This window comes from Cupressus sempervirens, chromosome 1 (assembly GCF_028749045.1).
Source record: "Cupressus sempervirens isolate cs-2001-9-10 chromosome 1, ASM2874904v1, whole genome shotgun sequence".
Lineage (NCBI taxonomy): Eukaryota > Viridiplantae > Streptophyta > Pinopsida > Cupressales > Cupressaceae > Cupressus > Cupressus sempervirens.
Window position 1 is genome coordinate 34877933 of NC_143118.1, and position 18054 is coordinate 34895986.

The window sequence follows — 18054 nt, forward strand, 5'->3', positions numbered from 1 at the left end:
CTCTCTCACTCCCTCTCCCACCACCTACTCTCTTTCTCTCCCATCCCCCAATCTCTCTCTATCCCTCTCTCCCCTCTCCCATTCCCTACTCTCTCTTTCACACACACACCCATCGCCCCCCTCTCTCTCCTCTCCCATCCCCTACTTTGTATCTCACTCGCTCTCCCTCTCCCACCCCCTCTCCCACTGCCTACTCTCTCTCTTTCTCTCTCTCTCTCTCTCTCTCTCTCTCTCTCTCTCTCTCCCTCTCTACTCTCTCTCTGGAACTCCCTACTCTCTCTCACATTTTCATACTCTCTCCCATCCCCTACTCTCTCTCTCTTACACACATTTCCACCCCCCTCTTCCTCTCCCACTGCCTACTCTCTCTCCTATCCCCTACTATCTCTCTTCCCTCTCTCATTCCCTTCTCTCTCTCTTTCACACACATGCACTCCCATCCTCCTCTCTCTCACTCTTCCTCTCCCACTCCGTCTCCCATCACCTACTCTCTCTCTCTCTCTCTCTCCCCCTTCCCCGTCCCATCCCCTACTCTCAATATCTCTCTCCCATCCTATACTCTCTCTCCCCATCCCCTACTCTCAATATCTCTCTCCCATCCTATACTCTCTCTGCCACCCCTACTCTCTCACACTTCCTCTCTCTCCCATCCCCTACTCTCTCTCTCTCTCTCACACACACACACACACACACACACACACACACACAACCATCCCCTACTCTCTCTCTCTTTCACACACATGCACTCCCATCCTCCTCTCTCTCACTCCGTCTTCCATCACCTACTCTCTCTCTCTCCCACTCCCCCATCCCATCCCCTACTCTCAATCTCTCTCTCCCATCCTATACTCTCTCTCCCCATCCCCTACTCTCAATATCTCTCTCCCATCCTATACTCTCTTTGCCACCCCTACTCTCTCACACACTTCCTCTCTCTCCCATCCCCTACTCTCTCTCTCTTCCCTCTTCCATCCCCTTCTCTCTCTCTCTCTCTCTCTCTCTCTCTCTCTCTCACACACACACACACACACACACACACACACACACACATAGAGCCATCTCCTTCTCTCTTGCTCTTGCTTTTCATCTCTTCTTCCCTCTCTATGCACTATTTAGGTCTCAATAGTGTGTACGCACTATAGCGCAAACATGCTATTGAGAACCAAATTCAAAAAGATGTAAATAGCACGTGCATGCTATAGTGCACACTTGCTATATGGCATATGCATTATTCAAATCTTTGCATTAAACCAAGCCTAAGGCTTGGTTTTGCCTTGGAGATCCAACCCAAAGGTTTGGAGTCTATAAACTGGCCTGAGATGTGTTTCGCTGCAAACATACAAAAAATGATTGATTTTTCTTATGTGCTCTCCTTCAAGATTCTTCGTGGTTGAGCATCAATAAGCTTAGGTTACATGACATTATAGGTCTCTGTGTTAGCTATATAACCATATCATTTATTTTTAATTTGAACTATTTCAAGCCTTTCATCTATAATTCCTTTCAAAAACTAACATGTACTAATTGGGCTATAGATTTTAGCTCATTCATCAAATTTTGCAACAACTTAGTTTTTTAGAAACTAGACTCCATTCTACACACTTTGAAAAAAAGAAATTTTGATTTTAGATTAGTTTTCAATCATTTCTAGGGGGAGCACACAGATATTTCACATTTTTGGAATGTTTCTAGTTTAAAAAATTCATTAAAAAATACACATTATAAAATTACCCAAAAAATCTAGGATAAACTACATAGTGTTAAGTAACTTTTGACAAGAGTGATTAAAGAATTTTATAAAAAAAGTTAAAATTTTAGGGGGGCCACACTTTGTACTGTGTTATGGTTTTTTGGAATAAACAATACCACTTTTTGTGGTCCCCTTTTTTGAAAACCTAAAACTAAACCATTTAGAAAAAAAATTAGTAGTTTAGAAACCAGATTCAAAGGACTACTACTTTTGTTTTTGTCATATCTTGCAATTTTGAATGTAACTATCTTCAAATTTTTGTTGAAGTTTAGAAATTGTTGATTTCAAAAAAAAAGGTGTCCACTTATACCCCCCTTTTGGCAGCACAACTTGGTGCACTTACCTTGAGACTTGAGTTTATCTCCTTAGTGCAGTGGGAGTGAGTGATTTAGGTTCCATGAGGTCAGGTAGTAGTGCATTTTCTTATACCATTGAGATCCGACAGTTCGATGTTGTTGCTAGAGTTCCCTATTTTGTATTACTTTTCATTTTGTTCTTGTGTACTATGATGGATGTTCATACTCTATTGTGTTGTATTTGATTTCATAGATCTTACAAGATGATGTAATCTATTTTATGATGTATATTCTTTCAGCCTTTCATACCCTATGACTTGTACATTGGATGATTGTGCATTTTGATTATTGTCAAGTGGCATCCTATAATTGTATATTATTTAAATGGATTCATACTTGTAGTTATTCCATGATGTGGAATTGCTATGTGTTAGATTTAATATTAATAAACTTAAATGTGATTCAACGTTATGGGACCCTTAGGAGATGTAATCTATTTTTGATGGTTGTATGTATGTGAGTTATTACTTTTTCTATTTTATCTCGTTATTATTGCTTCCACTCTATTATATATGTTGTTGTTTATTATCTTTCAAAACAAATGTTTGACAAACTTAGTAAAACTTTAGGTTAATTTTTTTTGGGTTCCTTGGCGACGCATTACAACAACTTATCTAGAGCTTGAGCCATTCTTTTTATATTCTTATCTACAGGTAGACAATGCTCTTTATTTGGGATATGATTTCAAAGTGGCTTATTTTGTCACTCTTGGACATCAATTTCTAGAGAACAAGAGGGATAAGATCAAAATAAGCAGCTTCCATGGGATAAAATAAAAAGGACTAGATTCACTTTACCTTAAAAATGTGTTTCATGTAGAAATCATGAAGAAAATGTGAATCATATACTTCTTAATGTCACTTTTCTATGAATAGTTAGAAGCATTATTGGTATTCTTGGAATTGAGCTCTTTTCATGTTTTTGTCATTACCAAATTTTGAGTGAGTTTATGACATTCTCTTCCAGTGTCATTAAATATTTCAAGACCAATAGAGTTCTCTTATGGATTTATAGTTAGTTTTTGAAGTTTTTAAAGTTGAAGCTAAATATTATATGTTGATAAAAAACTTTTATCTATTTTAGTTTAGAATTTTTTTTTAAAAAGAAGAAAATATATTTTTAAAAAGTTTTTAGAATAAGCATATCATTATTATTTTCTAAATATTCATAATTATACTAATAAATGAAAAGTTATCTAATTTTTGACAAATTCTATATAATCACTAATAATATGATTTTTTTAGACTAATGATATTCATGATAAATTGATAGATTGTTTAAAAAAAATTGAAATTTAAAATATGACTTGTTTATAGTATAAAAAATATAAATATATTTTAAATAAGAAAAAATAATAATAACTAATCAACCATCATTTGTTATCTGATATCTGAGCTTGACCCATTTAAACTTTTCCCAGGTTTGATTTTGAACTTGGGTTAAAAACATCATCAAGGTATCTTTTAACACCATTTTTAATTATCACATTTAACGTTTTAATTCATAAAATGTAACAAATGCTAATCCATTTGAAACAGAGAAACTACTGATTGTTAATTATGTCAAATTTGCCGCTGTCATAGTCTAAACGCTTAAGTTTTCGTGTACTAAAGTATGGAAGTTTACAAGAAATATAGATTGGAATGAGATTTACAGTCAAACTTTTTGTCGATTTGAGTGCACAAAAATTTCCATGACAAGAGATATATCCTTGCAAGGATTATTGTCTCGGCCATGAACATCAATATAAGCAAGTATTTATTGCATTAACTATAAACAAATCACATTGTGCACAATTATTTGTGAATATACAACACTCAAATCTCTTTAGGAATTGAGGGCTTCAATACTTTCAAGATAAGAAATATATCATTTCAAGCATTATTATTTCCCCACTGCCCTATTTCTATGGACACCAGAATAAACAAACATTTAATACATTAACAATCTAGAAAAGACCGACTTCAGCAAATGCCATGAGAATGGTACTACGTTCCAACTCCAAATCATATATGATAATGATGATGAACACATGACTGATGGTCTGGCTTTTGATCATTTCTGTCCTCCCAAGAGATACCCCAGGGAAGAACCTCCCCCTGGTACATTCTGCACTTTTGTTGAAGGCCGATCCTGATCATCATAAAACCAATCAATTTTTTCACAATTATCTATGTTTGTCTCCACGCACATTAGAACGAAATGCTTATAAACATAAAAGTAGATCAACGTCACTATACACTTATATTTATCAATCTTTTATTTTTCTATTATTCTGAGAATGGATCACATTCTATAATCTGAGATATTGATCTATACCACATTGATCTTACCGTCCAATACACTGCTTGTATACACAAAGGAAAACAGTGATTCATCATAATCATGACTATCTATGTTGGTCTTAACAGCCAGTTGAATGAAACCAGATTTACTTATACTATATTTTTTTCTCTATTAATACTGTGTGGTTTGTATCATACCTACATTTGTTAGTTCTCTTATTAAATCCCTATTATATTGATAATAGATCCAAAAATCAATCTGAAATACTGATCTAAACTACACTGGTTTCTCTATCCAACAGATTGCTTATATGCATGAAGAAAAACAGTACTAAAACATAAAACCAATCTTTTTTATAGCAACCATCTATGTTGGGCTTAATATCCAGTAGTAAGAAATATATATAAGAAAACAGATGAAGTTGCATTATATATCAAGTTTTACATTATATTACTTTCAGATTCGTGTGGTTTTTTTTTAATGATCACACTGTATGATCTATCATTACTTTTTCTTCTTTATTCTTTATTATTTCAATAAATAATGTGCTTCACAATGTTAATCTATGCTACTTTTGTCTAACTACCCAATAGACTGGTTAACTACTTGAACAAAAACTATGATGAATCAAAAACCGATATTTTTTTTTAACAACATTTCTTTATGCTGGTCTAATACCCAATAGAATGGAATGCTAATAAACAAAATTAGATCAACTTACAGTAATGAAATTCCCACTGTTCTGCCCATCTACCCTATGATAGTTGTTTGAAACGGGCTTGCTGTTGTTCAAATTTGTAGGGGCATCTTTTGTGGGCATTGAGTCTGCTCCTCCCAAGAGGTATCCCAATGAGCTTTGCCCTCCTCCACTGCAAACACCACGACCCATTTTCTCTGGTTCAAATTGAAGTACAAAAGTGATTGTATTGCCTTAATTACTTATGCAATGGATTAGTTAAGAAATGCTCACACATATAGATATCCACAAATCTGTCATTAAAACAATGATTTATTCTTATAACACAAGCAATAAGGAGAGCTCACCAAACTGAAATGCTGATCGACGGGCTGATTTATCATGTATTAAAAACCCTAATATTTGGTAACTGTGATGTCTTTTCTTCATAGACACGTTCAACAGCAACCACAACGTAAAGCAATGATTATGTCTTGTTTGAAATGATAATATATCAACAAGTAAGTGAGTGGTCTACTTTTGGACTCCCATTAATGGCAATTGGTCACCTTTTGATGCATTGGACTGTTCTAGTAAAACTTGCCGATTTCTACTAATAGATTGTACATGTGATAGTTATAAACATGTCCCTTTTTGAAATAAAAAAGGCAATTATGCGTATCTTTGTAACTTTTCCAAAAGAAGCATAGCCAATATCTTATAATGGAGTATTAGTTAGTACAATATCACGCTTCCTTTTCGGGAGATTACTTATGTTTTAAATTTTTTTAATCAAATATAATAGATAATGGATAATATTTATGTTATTGTCAAAACATTGGTTAAATAAGATTTATAAAAACATTTGTACCTTTTTTTTATAAAGGTCAGCTAAATATTTTCGACGAGTCATTTAATTCTTTTTTTTTAATGTCAAGTTAGTTTATTGGATTCTAATTATGAAAGTCTAAAGTTATAATGATTATCAAATAAATATGATTACATAATAAAGAAAATAACAGAAAAACTAATTGATTTAGACTGAATCATAAAGTATAAAGTTATCATTATTATAGGATAAATCTGATTGCACAACAAAGTAAACACCAATAGAATCAGACATAAATAACGGATTTTTTGTGTTTTCATTTTGAGTTTCTCTTTCAAAGCATAGTAGATGATGTCTCATGTCTTATATTATTGACAAAAGATTGATTGAATGATGTTTAACTATCTTTCTAAAATCAATTCGAATGTTGTTAACTGATCCAACAATTTAAGTTTAATAAGTTGCTTTTTCAAACATATAGGTCTAATCAAATTATAATTTAATAAAACCTTTTGTTTATTTGATCTAACCTATAAAAATATATGATTATAATTATATTCAATATACTAATAAATATATAAAGATAAAACAATAATTATTATAATTGCACGTGATTACATAACCAATTAAAAATTAACAAAATAGGAATGAAAATGACATCAAGGTTGATTGTAATTTATTTTTTATTATAGTAATAGAAGTACAATAATGAAATACACTTTAGAACATCTCTTTTATTTTTGCTTAAAGTTTAATACAACATATATTATGGAAAATAAAGAGAACATTTTTTATTTACATATATAGTAAAATTAATGTTGTGTCAAGGGTACAATCCTTTGGTGAAATGACAAGGTTTCTTCCTTGTAGTGCTACACCAAGATCTAAACCCCACAAGGCTACTTGAGCTACTACATTAATTGTTTAGGGATCCACAAGTTCTTGTATCTTCATTTAACAATGATATAGAGTGATGTATTTGCATCTACCCAACATACTACATCCATAGCCTAAATTTATCCAAAATTAGGACAATATGAAAAATAGGCCAAGAGAAACCATGATCTACCCATGAATTCTATTGAAAGACATGAGATTGAAAAAAAAATGATATAAAGACGTTCTTGGACCATAATTTAATCTCTGAATCAATATATAATATAGAGGCTTTAGTACCTATTCTTGCACACACTACATCATTGACCAACCAACATGCATCTCTAAAAATAAGATTATAATCATATAGAATCATATCGATAATAATATAGGTGTTGAATGGGTTAGTAGGGTTAGAAGTTCATAATCCATAAAAAAAAGTATATAAAATGTATCATAGAAATTGTATCTCAAAAATCATCATGAAAATTATCATCTAACCTCCTACTGCAATTCTAAAACATACAAAGCTTGTCTAGTGCCCCAAAATAAGTCTGAAATCATGTTGCTAGGGTGACATTAAATCCTCCCCCCTAGGACTAGGATTTCACTTGAAAGATGACAACTAAATATGGATAAGATATCCAATGAATTCTATACCAAAATATTTTATGTTCCAAAACAAGATTTAAGTATAGTGTTTAGAAATTCATGGTTCAATTAATATAGTTTTAACAATAGAATATTTAACAATAGAATATGATAGAACTAATCTAAACTAAGTTTGTAATTCCACTGATGTTAGAAATTAATTTTATGGTTCAATTAATATAGTTTTAACAATAGAATGTTTAACAATAGAATATGATAGAACTAATCTAAACTAAGTTTGTAATTCCACTAATGTTAGAAATTAATTTTGTAAAATATAGGTTTATCTTGAACAACAAAATATGTAGAGTTTATACAAGTTTAATGGAATTTTCCCAATATTAGTGTTAGACACTAGAAAAGTATGGATTACGACCAAATGAAGTACTTAACTATAAATTGTGAAATACCTATCCTTAGTATTCTATCCTTTTATGAGATTTAGGCTTTTGTGATTCTATGTTCTTATGTATGATCTCCCTGTAAATTCCCTTGGTGGGATCTATAGAGAGTTCTACTCTTTACTAACCTTCATGCATTTACTATGAAACAAGGTCTATATTATTGAACATTTTTTTCCTAAGAATAATAGACCCTAGAGCTCTCAATGTAGCAATAGAAGCCTTTGATACCAAATGTAATGCCTCGCTAGGGAACTTGAAAGGATAAGTCTAAATAAAAAATCTAAAAGTTTTCACAAAGATTAGAAAGAATTAGGTAAATGCACTTAGTGTCAATCTTGATTTTCACACAATCCTACAATAATGATCTCTCATCAAGAAGTACTCAATGGGTAGAAAAGAATCTGGTACAAGAGAGGTAAGCTCTTCCTCAATCTAAAGTGCCTTGAACTCAATCACTATACTGAACAAGCTATCAAGCTTGGTCCATATAACTAGAGAGGTATTGCACCAATCAAGATAAAATTGTAGACTATCAAATACTTGTAAAGAAATAAACCCCATTGCCTCATTCATCTTGTTCCTATGTGACCTCAAAAAGCCTCTACAAAATTGGCTACACTATATCTAAACAAGACCACAACCCTTTCGACTGAAGAAGTTGTGTCATCAGGGACTTCCATGTGTAATAGTTATGAGGGGTTAGAAGTTGTATACAATAAGAGGTCTTGGGCATTGTTTTAGAAGGTGTTGGATTGGCTTTTGAAAAATTTCTGGTAACTAATGTAACTAACAAAAAATGTAATACAAAAAACCCCCCACAATACAAGAAACCAAACCCCAACTACTAGAAGGAATGTGTAAGCAAGAATAGAGAAAATAGGTTTTAGTTTGAGAATCATATATACCTTTGAGAATTACTGATGAAAAATAGAGAATCTAGTTAAGGCTTGAAAATATCTTTTCAATGCTTCTTTCGGATCAAAAAATGGAGCTAAATCGAGCAAGTTACACCCCCTGGAAGATAGAAAGCATTATCTGACTTCAAGCAAAGAAAAGGTACAAAAATAGAGAAAATTCTAAAAAATGCATGCATCATCCTCTCTGTCTCTAAATCAACTTCTTGGTGCTTCTTTTGGATTGAAAAAATACCCTGTATGCTCAAGTTCGAGCGAAAAGACTGCCAGGGCCTCCGTATAACCAAAAAAATGACAAACCCTTTTAAAATTTTGAGAAAGGACCTAAAGTTAAGCCCCTTGGCCCTCTATATGACTGTGAGATTGGCAGTGGAGAATGGGTGGAGTGCTAGCAGTGGTGACAACATAGTGGTAGAGCTATTGCGGCTAAGCCTACTCATAGGAGGTGACCATGGCGGCTTACCCTAATCGCTAGTAGTTTCAGTAATCGCTGCAATAAGACTTAAAACCCCAGTGGTAAAAAATAAAAATAAAATTGTATTTTTTTGTGATTTTTTAATTTTTATCACCTTAGATTGTGTGTAGAGGTTGTATGGTCTAGTTATGAAATTCTTTTTTGCCTCCCGAGTCAATGCTGTCCAAAATCAACAAATATGGGGGTTTTGATGCTTCTAAATCCAATAGTGAGGTCTATTTGGCCTCAAAGTGATCCAAAAATTAGAGATCCAAGTTCGAGTGAAAAGACTGCTAGGGCCTTCGTATAACCAAAAAAATGACAAACCCTTTTAAAATTTTGAGAAAGGGCTTAAAGTTAAGCTCCCCGGCCCTCTATATGACTGTAAGATTGGTAGTGGAGAATGGGTGGAGTGCTAGTAGTGGTGACAACATAGTGGTAGAGCTACTACAGCTAAGCCTACTCATAGGAGGTGACCGTGGCAGCTTACCCTGATTGCTAGCAGTTTCAATAATCACTACAGTAAGACTTAAAACCCTAGTGGTAAAAAAAAAATGGATTTTGTATTTTTTGTGATTTTTTAAAATTTTATCACCTTATATTGTGTGTAGAGGTTGTATGGTCCAGTTATGCAATTCTTTTTTTGCCTCTCGAGTCAATGTTGTCTAAAATCAACAAATATGGGGGTTTTGATGCCTTCTGAATCCAATAGTGAGGTCTATTTGGCCTTAAAGTGATCCAAAAATTAAAGACCACACCCCCCCCCCCCCCTCTCCCCCCCCTCCATTTTCATAAAAAATACTAAAATAATACCAGATCTTTTCTGTCAAACCCCCATTCTTCTTTTGCTTCAAACAAGAATAGGTAGCCATAGACAAGGCTCTGATATCATGTAGGATTTGATAATGAACAGATCCACTAAGCCATGGATATCTTGCATGAAAATAACCTATTACAAGGAAGTAAGAAGGGTAGAGAGAGAAAAGGGTTTTCTTAATAAGCACGGAGATTGTATTTACTTGTGTAAAACAAAAAGAATAAATTTACAACTGATCAATCCTTATGAAGGAGATCGAAAACCTAAAAGAGAAACCCTAAGAGGTAAATGACATTTAATGATTACTAATTAATTATTAAATGAAAATGCAAGTGCATAAAGTGAAATCTTTAGAAGGGAGTAAAGGTAATTTAATAAATGAAATGAAATTAACCTGTTACTCTAAAAATAGAGACTTATTGTTTTTCCCAAATTGTCCATATTTGTGTCCATATATCCATCAGTCCATATTAGTGTTCATAGCTCTATAATTTTGGGGTACTTGATGCATGGGAGTGAACGTGATCTAGTGAATTCAATGGTTGTGGATGATAAACTAAATGTTTTTGGTTCATCTTGATACCACTACTTGTTGTTTATAAAATACTACATCCATTTTGGAGTTGAAGCTAGATCAACCATATCCTGATCACCAATGCCTATTGTCCTATATCATAGTTTAGACCTATAGACCAATAATTCATATTGATAATTTTTTATTTTCATAGTAACTATGGTTGTGATGTCATACAATACTATAAATATTAAGATAAATTATCTAGAAGCATAGAGACAAGTTCAACACAATCAAATAGTAAAATAAAAATAATATTTTACTAAATAGAAATAAGAAAATGACCTTCTTAGCTAATCAAAATCTAAGGGTAAAAGCACAAACCTGTGTCACCCTTTTATAAAGGAAAAGGCTAACAAATGTATAATTGTTCACTTTTAATGACATAAAATTGGTATTATTAGTTTGAATTTGAAAATTAAGTAAACTAATGAAATGTTAGAAATGGATGAAGTTTAGGATTATAATTTTTAATAATTATTTGGAATAAGAATTGATTTAATTTTTTAATTTTTATAGACAATTTTTTAAGTGTTGAAAAATGCTTAAAATTAGGGTTCTAGTTCCCACCACAAAACTATATGGGAATAAAAATATTTCCCTTTGATCTTAGACTATTTTATAGATAACATATATATCTAGAACAGCCAAAAAAAAAATTGTCTTTAGACCTATATTTTCTCTTTTTATAAGGATTGAAATTTTAACTCACTTGAAATTTCATCTCCCACAACATTTTTCAAAAAAAATCTATTCTAACTAGGAGAAAAATTATACATTCTAGAAGAGGACTCTCTCCTCTAGAATGTCATATAATTTTTAGATTTTTGTGATGTGATCTAATTTTTTTTCTTTCTCAAAATTGACATCTTTTTGAGTGTTAAAATACATGGTTATAGAATTTTTTAATTACAATACACTATATCTAGTAAAATACTATAAACTCTATATGAGAATATTTTTAACTCCAATCTCTATAAAATGGAGTTTATATATTATTTAAAAAAATCATAAAAAATAGTAAGAGTTATTGAAATACCACTTTTTTGAAATAATTTTATTTCTTTAGTAATTGGATACAAACTAGTATAAAACATGCATTTAATAGACATTTCCAATTGGAAAAGTGTGAGACAATATATAACTTAGCTAGAATGAGTTTATCTAGATCATATCTTTAAAAAAAATAAGATTTTTAGAAAGAAATACTCAAATTCAATCATTCTGATAAGTTAGCTTGAAAGTTGACATAGCTTTGTACTTTTACCCAAGTATGGTTATAAGAACCCCCATTGCCAGAAAACTTAGATGGATAAGATTTAGCTAGAATTCCCTTAAAGAGATAGCCCACAAACAATTTATAAGTCCTATAGTAAAATATTAATTTGATACATTAAAAATATTTTAGTATCATTCAACTCACCTTTACTCGCAAAAATTGGGAAAGAATTAGATGAAAAATTATATTTTGTAGTTACCATTGGTGCAAAAGTTCAAGGATTTTAGAACATGCCAAAGTTCGGTTGATTGTTTTTTCTATTGTAGTGATCTCATCACTTGAAAGAGTAATTACCAAGAGTTTTCCCCTATTGAGTGAGAATCTCTCACTCTATTACTTCCATAACTTCATTGAATCCTTGAGAACCCACTTGCAAAAAGCTACGTGTCATAAAGAAATTTAAAAATGATTGTTTCAACTATGTAGCTATGTGAAGAGAATATTCAACACTTTCCACACAAAAACTTTGTAAACATTTTCATTGTATAATAATTATTTAGAAAAGAAAATTTGGGGAAGTCATATTAAACAAATGATGTTTTTTCCACAAGGTTCATTTTAGCTTTTTACACATGTGATGATAAATTAACAACCACTATATGAATTATATGTAATCATGTGTCATTAGATCATCTAATTGAAATGACCTTGACAATTACAAACTTTATTAACCAAAATAAAAACTAGAAAATATAAGAATTCCAAGGGTATTGCCGTATTTCAAAAAGAATGTTCATGGCCAAGAGGCTCAATGTACCTCAATTGTCAACAATTTGAAACCTAGACATTTATAGAAAACTTGAAATCTTATACACATCATGATAAACTATCTAAATTTCTTCTCCTTCATCTTTGATTCAATTCAACATCATTTTGATGATAATTTAGGCTTTCATAATCAAAGTTTGATAAATTGCAACACTAAACACATCCTTGTCTAGAAGCACACCAAAATTGGCATGTTTTTGTTCAACATGTAAAAAGGAAGAAAAATCCATAAATAATATTTTTTTCAAATAAATATATAGTGGACAATATATTACACACTTGTGCTACAATGTTTCTTGAGTGGTTATAAATTACACAATAGTGCTCCCTCAAGGATTCCTCAATGTGATAATCCTATTTCCTTTTAAAATACTATAGGAACAATTTAGAAAGGAATCAATGAATGTCATTTCAAAAATAAGTGGTGATCTCTTAATGCTAAAATTTTACACTTTCCCTGATTCTCCATTTCACATATAGTTGTTCCATCTACAATGAAGAATCACAACCTAGTTTATAGGAAATTAAATTAGTTGGCATTGGTATATGTTGTAATTGTTAAATTGCAGCAATATTATTGTTGTTGTTATATGTTGTAATTGATAAGAAGCATCGAGAATAATAAATCTGTGTGACTCCTACTATTTTAGATATCTATACAAGAATATCACATATTCATAGCCATATATTATTTCATTCATATCTTTGAGGATATATGATATCCAAGGGAGGATTACAATGTCAATAGTTATTCTACTAGTTTGCAATGTATAGATGGGCACAAGGAATTATGTAATGATGGATTCATCTCTAGAAATAAAAATGAGTAAGCATAATACCTGGAAATTTGAGCACAATACATGGAACTACCATAGTCTGCATGTATGAAAAGTGTTCAAAAACTAGTTTGCAACATATAGATGGGCACAAGGAATTATGTAATGATGGATTCATCTCTATAAATAAAAAATGAGTAGGTGCAATACCTAGAAAGGTGAGCACAATACATGCAACTACCATAGTTTGCATGTATGTAAAGTGTGAAAAAATGGACATTCCATCTAAAACATATATTGAATGCCAACTAAGAAGCCTTGGGCATGCCACGTTGAAAAATACAAGTTCAACAAAAATAAAAAAAACTTTCATGAATGTCTACTAAGTCACTTGACATGAATTCAAGAAACATGAATACTAATGGTCAACTCCCAATCACATATGATCGAAGAAGGTACAAGTCTATGATTATAATAACCTAGTGAGGGATTTGAAACTTTACGGATACACCAATAACACAACTTGACCATGAAATTGAAATAGGTGAAAGCACAAACCTGTGTCACCCTTTTATAAAGGAAAAGGCTAAAAAAAGTATAATTGTTCACCTTCAATGACATAAAATTGGTATTATTATTTAGAATTTAAAAATGAAGTAAACTAATGAAATGTGTATAAATGAATGAAGTTTATGATTATAATTTTTAATAATGATTTGGAATAAGAAATGATATATTTTCCTATTTTTTAATGATAACATTTTAGTTGCTGAAAAATGCTGGAAATTAGGGGTCTAATTCCCACCATAAAACTAAATGGAAATAAACTTATTTCCCTTTGATCTCATATTATGTTATAGATAACATATGTAGCTAGAAAAATCAAAAATAAAATTGGCTTTAGACCTATATTTTCTCTTTTATAGTGATTCAAACTTCAACTTATTCAAATCGATAGTGTTCATCACTGAACACATTTTTCAAAATAATTTTATTTCAACCAAAAGAAAACTTATAGATTCTAAAACTCTCTCCTCTAGAACATCATATAATTTTTTATTTTTATTGATTTGATTTAATATTTTTTTTTCTCAAAATCAACATCTTCCTGCGTGTTAAAATACGTACTTATAGAATTTTTAAATTACAAAATACTATATCTAATTAAAACACTATGAACTCTATATGTGACTATTCTTGACTTTGAGCTCTATAAAATGGTGTTTATATGTTATTAAAAAGATATTATAAAAACTAGTGAGAGTTATTGAAACATTAATTTTCTAAAATAATTGTATTTCTTTAGTAATTGGATACTAACTAGTATAAAACATGCATTTAATAGACATTTCCAATTGGAAAAGTGTAAGACTATATATAAATTAGCTAGATTAAATTTATCAAGATCATATGTTTGAACAAAATGGAGTTTTAGATAGAAATACTCGAATTTAGTTGTTCTGATAAGTCATCTTGAAAGGTGACACAACTTTGTACTTTTACCAAAATGAAACCCAATACTAACTTCTATTGTTATTTCTAAGTGGAGAAATTTCATGTAACAGGACATTAGTTTCTAGATAAAATTATTAATTTGTAGAGTTTGTTCATTTGTGTCCAAATCTATGTATAAATCTATGCTTATTAAATTAGAAATGCCAAAAATGCTGCAATAACTTAGATAAAATTTCATTTAATGTATCTTGTGTCTATTTTAGTTTTGTAGGGGTTGAATTATTGACTTATGAATTGTGTATATTCTAATTCCTTTTTTATCTTACTAATAATCCTAAACTTTTATTATTTTTAATAAATCAATTTCCCTTTATTAGGAAAATCCTATTTCTTCTTATCATTTCATCATGATGGAGAAGTTTTTAGGTAGACTGTCTAAACTCCAACTTAGACTAATGTGTCATACCCAAGGTTAGTCTTTGAAAATTTACAATCACACTCTTTTTAACTTTTAGATTCAATTTATTTAATGGGAGTTGACAAAAATTAAGAGAAAATCAAAGTTAAAAAATATTTGGATAATTTAAGACAATAAATCAATGAAGAAAAGTCTAGCAAATTTTCCTCTAGTAATCCTAGACTTATCGAACAAAGGATTTCACAATCTTTCACTTAAGAATATGTTGTTAATCTTTGAATTATTTTTAGGTTTCATTATATATTTCTAGAGCTACTATAGTGTATTGAAATATTATCTTTGATAGGGTATGTAGTAGAGTTATTCAATAGATTTTCAATTTTTTATGTTTTGTAATTTTTCAAGATTTTAAATTTTATTTTGTGCATCTTTGATATTTTCTTTGATCTAAAAAAATTAAAGGAATATGAACCTCCTTTCTTTGAAATTTACTTGTATAGGGAATGTGTATCCTCATTAATGAATTTTTTTTAGGATCACTTTTATTAACCTAAGAAGAGTCTTGATCTTGACATTTATTATAAAAAAATACATATTAATAATCAAGTGATTTAATTATATCAGAATTGATATAAGTTTCTTGATCAATATTAGAATAGAATTATTATACAAAGTATCCATGTGGGGTTCTTGAAGATAACTTTTCATGAAAAAAGTGAAGTGGGAAAGATTAAAAGATTTGAAATATTTTTTTAAAAATGAGCTTAAATGATGGGGACACAACCCAAGAATAAAAATGGACACAAAAGAAAAGGGAAAATTATACTAACTGAGAAAATAAGCAAGTATAACAGTATAGGAAAATAAACTTCAAAACATGCCCTAAGGGCTTACAATAGCATAAATCTGGAGATAATTTCTCCTTTTAGTACCTCCTCTCAAACTCCACTCCGAACTGCCTTTTACAATGCCAGAAATCTCTTTAAATAGACCCCAGAGGGTTAAGGACTAGGAGTACATTCTAGAAAGTGCTAGTAGGCATCCACTGACCAAATAGAAGGTTCTAGAAGCTGTGTTAGAAGTCGGTGCAAATCTAGAAGAATCTAGAAATGATAACCAAACTTTCGGGAGGCATAACTTTTGAACTGTAGCTCCGATTGACGAACCGTTTATATTTTCGAAAAGCTCTCGAAGTGCTCTATAGCCCTATGGACCAGCTTTGCTTGTCCCCCATTTTTTGGCCCTTTTTGAGGTCATTTAATGCCCCTAACCTGACTTTGAAGCATTCTTAAGAGGTCTCCAAAACTCAAAAAACTGCAATAACTTTCAAATCGTGTTGCCTTTTGACCTGATTCTTTTTCTAGAATGCTCTAAATTAAAATTACATTCATCTGGCCAATTCACACCTTCTAGTTCACCAAAATGATGGCCCAATTACATGCTCCTATTTTTTTGAGATTTTCTAACACACTGATAGTGGAATTGTGAGAGTTGGAACCTTTATTTGACCCAAATGGGTGTCCAAAAATGAAAACACATGAAACAGAAACTAAGTCTAAGTACATTTTTATTTGGGTGACACAGGATTGCCCTTATACCTCTGGATGCTCCTGCATCAGACACCTAGGGTAGATTGAAAAGTGACCCTGTCACTTTATGAATGGTAGAGGAAATCCCAAATGGGAAACCTCAGCTCCTGAAATCCAAGTTGAGTCCTCGATCGATCGTCCTTTCCATTTGACCAAATACTCTTCATACTGCCTGTTTCTAGTACTCCTACCCACACGATGATCTAGAATGTCTTCTATCTCCTCCTTCTTAGAAGCAAGAATTGGACATGGCTCTAACACCAGCTCCTCATATGCACCATCATCATGATACTCTGTTAAATCTGCAATGTTGAAAATGGGAGAAATGTGAATACCATTTGGCAGCTCCACTTCATATGCATTTCCTGAGTCATTTTTCTTCAAAATTTTGCAGGGGCCAAATTTCTTCATTTTCAGCTTGTCGTAAGTAGCGGCTAGAAATCTTTCTTTTTGTAAGTGCACCATGACTAGATCCCCTACTTGGAATTCCTTATGTCTTCTCCTTTGATCAGCCCTAGCTTTATAATCTTGATTCATCTTGGTAATGTGTGCTTGAACCTCCTCATGTAGACGCTTGATATGTTCAGCAAATTCCTCAGCTTTAGCACTTGTCCTCTCCCCTTGTTCTATCTTCCTCAATTCTGGTGCAGTCCTTGGGCTATTCCCATATACAATTTGGAATGGTGATTTTCCAGTACTCCTATTTATAGAGTTATTGTAAGCAAACTCCACTTGTGGTAGAATCAAATCCCATCCCTTGGGCTTATCCCCAACTAAACATCTCAGCAAGTTGCCCAGACTTCTGTTTACCACTTCTGTTTGGTCGTCAGTTTGTGGGTGATGCGTGGAATTGAATTTCAAGTCTGTTCTCAACTTTTTCCACAATGTCCTCTAGAAATACCCCACAAATTTAGTATCTCTATCAGAAAGTATACTCTATGGAAGACCATGTAGTCTTACAACCTCTTTGAAAAACAAGTCTGGAATATGGATAACATCATGAGTTTTGTGGCATGGAATGAAATGTGCCATTTTGGAGAACCTATCAACCACCACAAATACTGAGTCATTACCCCTTTGTGTCCTTGGCAATCCAAGAACAAAATCCATACTTATATCCTCCCATGGCCTTGATGGAATAGGCAATGGCTGATATAGGCCAGTATTGTGACTAAACCCCTT

At 31.8% G+C, this 18054-nt stretch overlaps 1 protein-coding gene across 1 annotated transcript; it reads right to left on the reverse strand.

Annotated features, from left to right (window-relative positions):
- Positions 1–3853: 3853 nt before the first annotated feature.
- On the reverse strand, positions 3854–5358 carry LOC149576041 (protein SPIRAL1-like 3). Its single transcript, XM_089828239.1, has 2 exons — positions 5114–5358; positions 3854–4239 (listed from the first exon to the last, which is right to left on the reverse strand). Exons 1-2 carry the CDS (start codon positions 5279–5281, stop codon positions 4162–4164), a joined length of 246 nt encoding a protein of 81 aa, XP_089684365.1. The 5' UTR covers positions 5282–5358; the 3' UTR covers positions 3854–4161.
- Between the last annotated feature and the right edge of the window lie 12696 nt (positions 5359–18054).

Bases quoted from the DNA above. Each gene is read 5' to 3' on its own strand.
- LOC149576041 (XM_089828239.1), bottom strand. From the start codon at position 5,281: ATGGGTCGTGGTGTTTGCAGTGGAGGAGGGCAAAGCTCATTGGGATAC. The intron at 4,240-5,113 runs GTAAGTTGATCT...TATGATGATCAG, and splicing joins ACAGTGGGAATTTCATTACT to GATCGGCCTTCAACAAAAGT.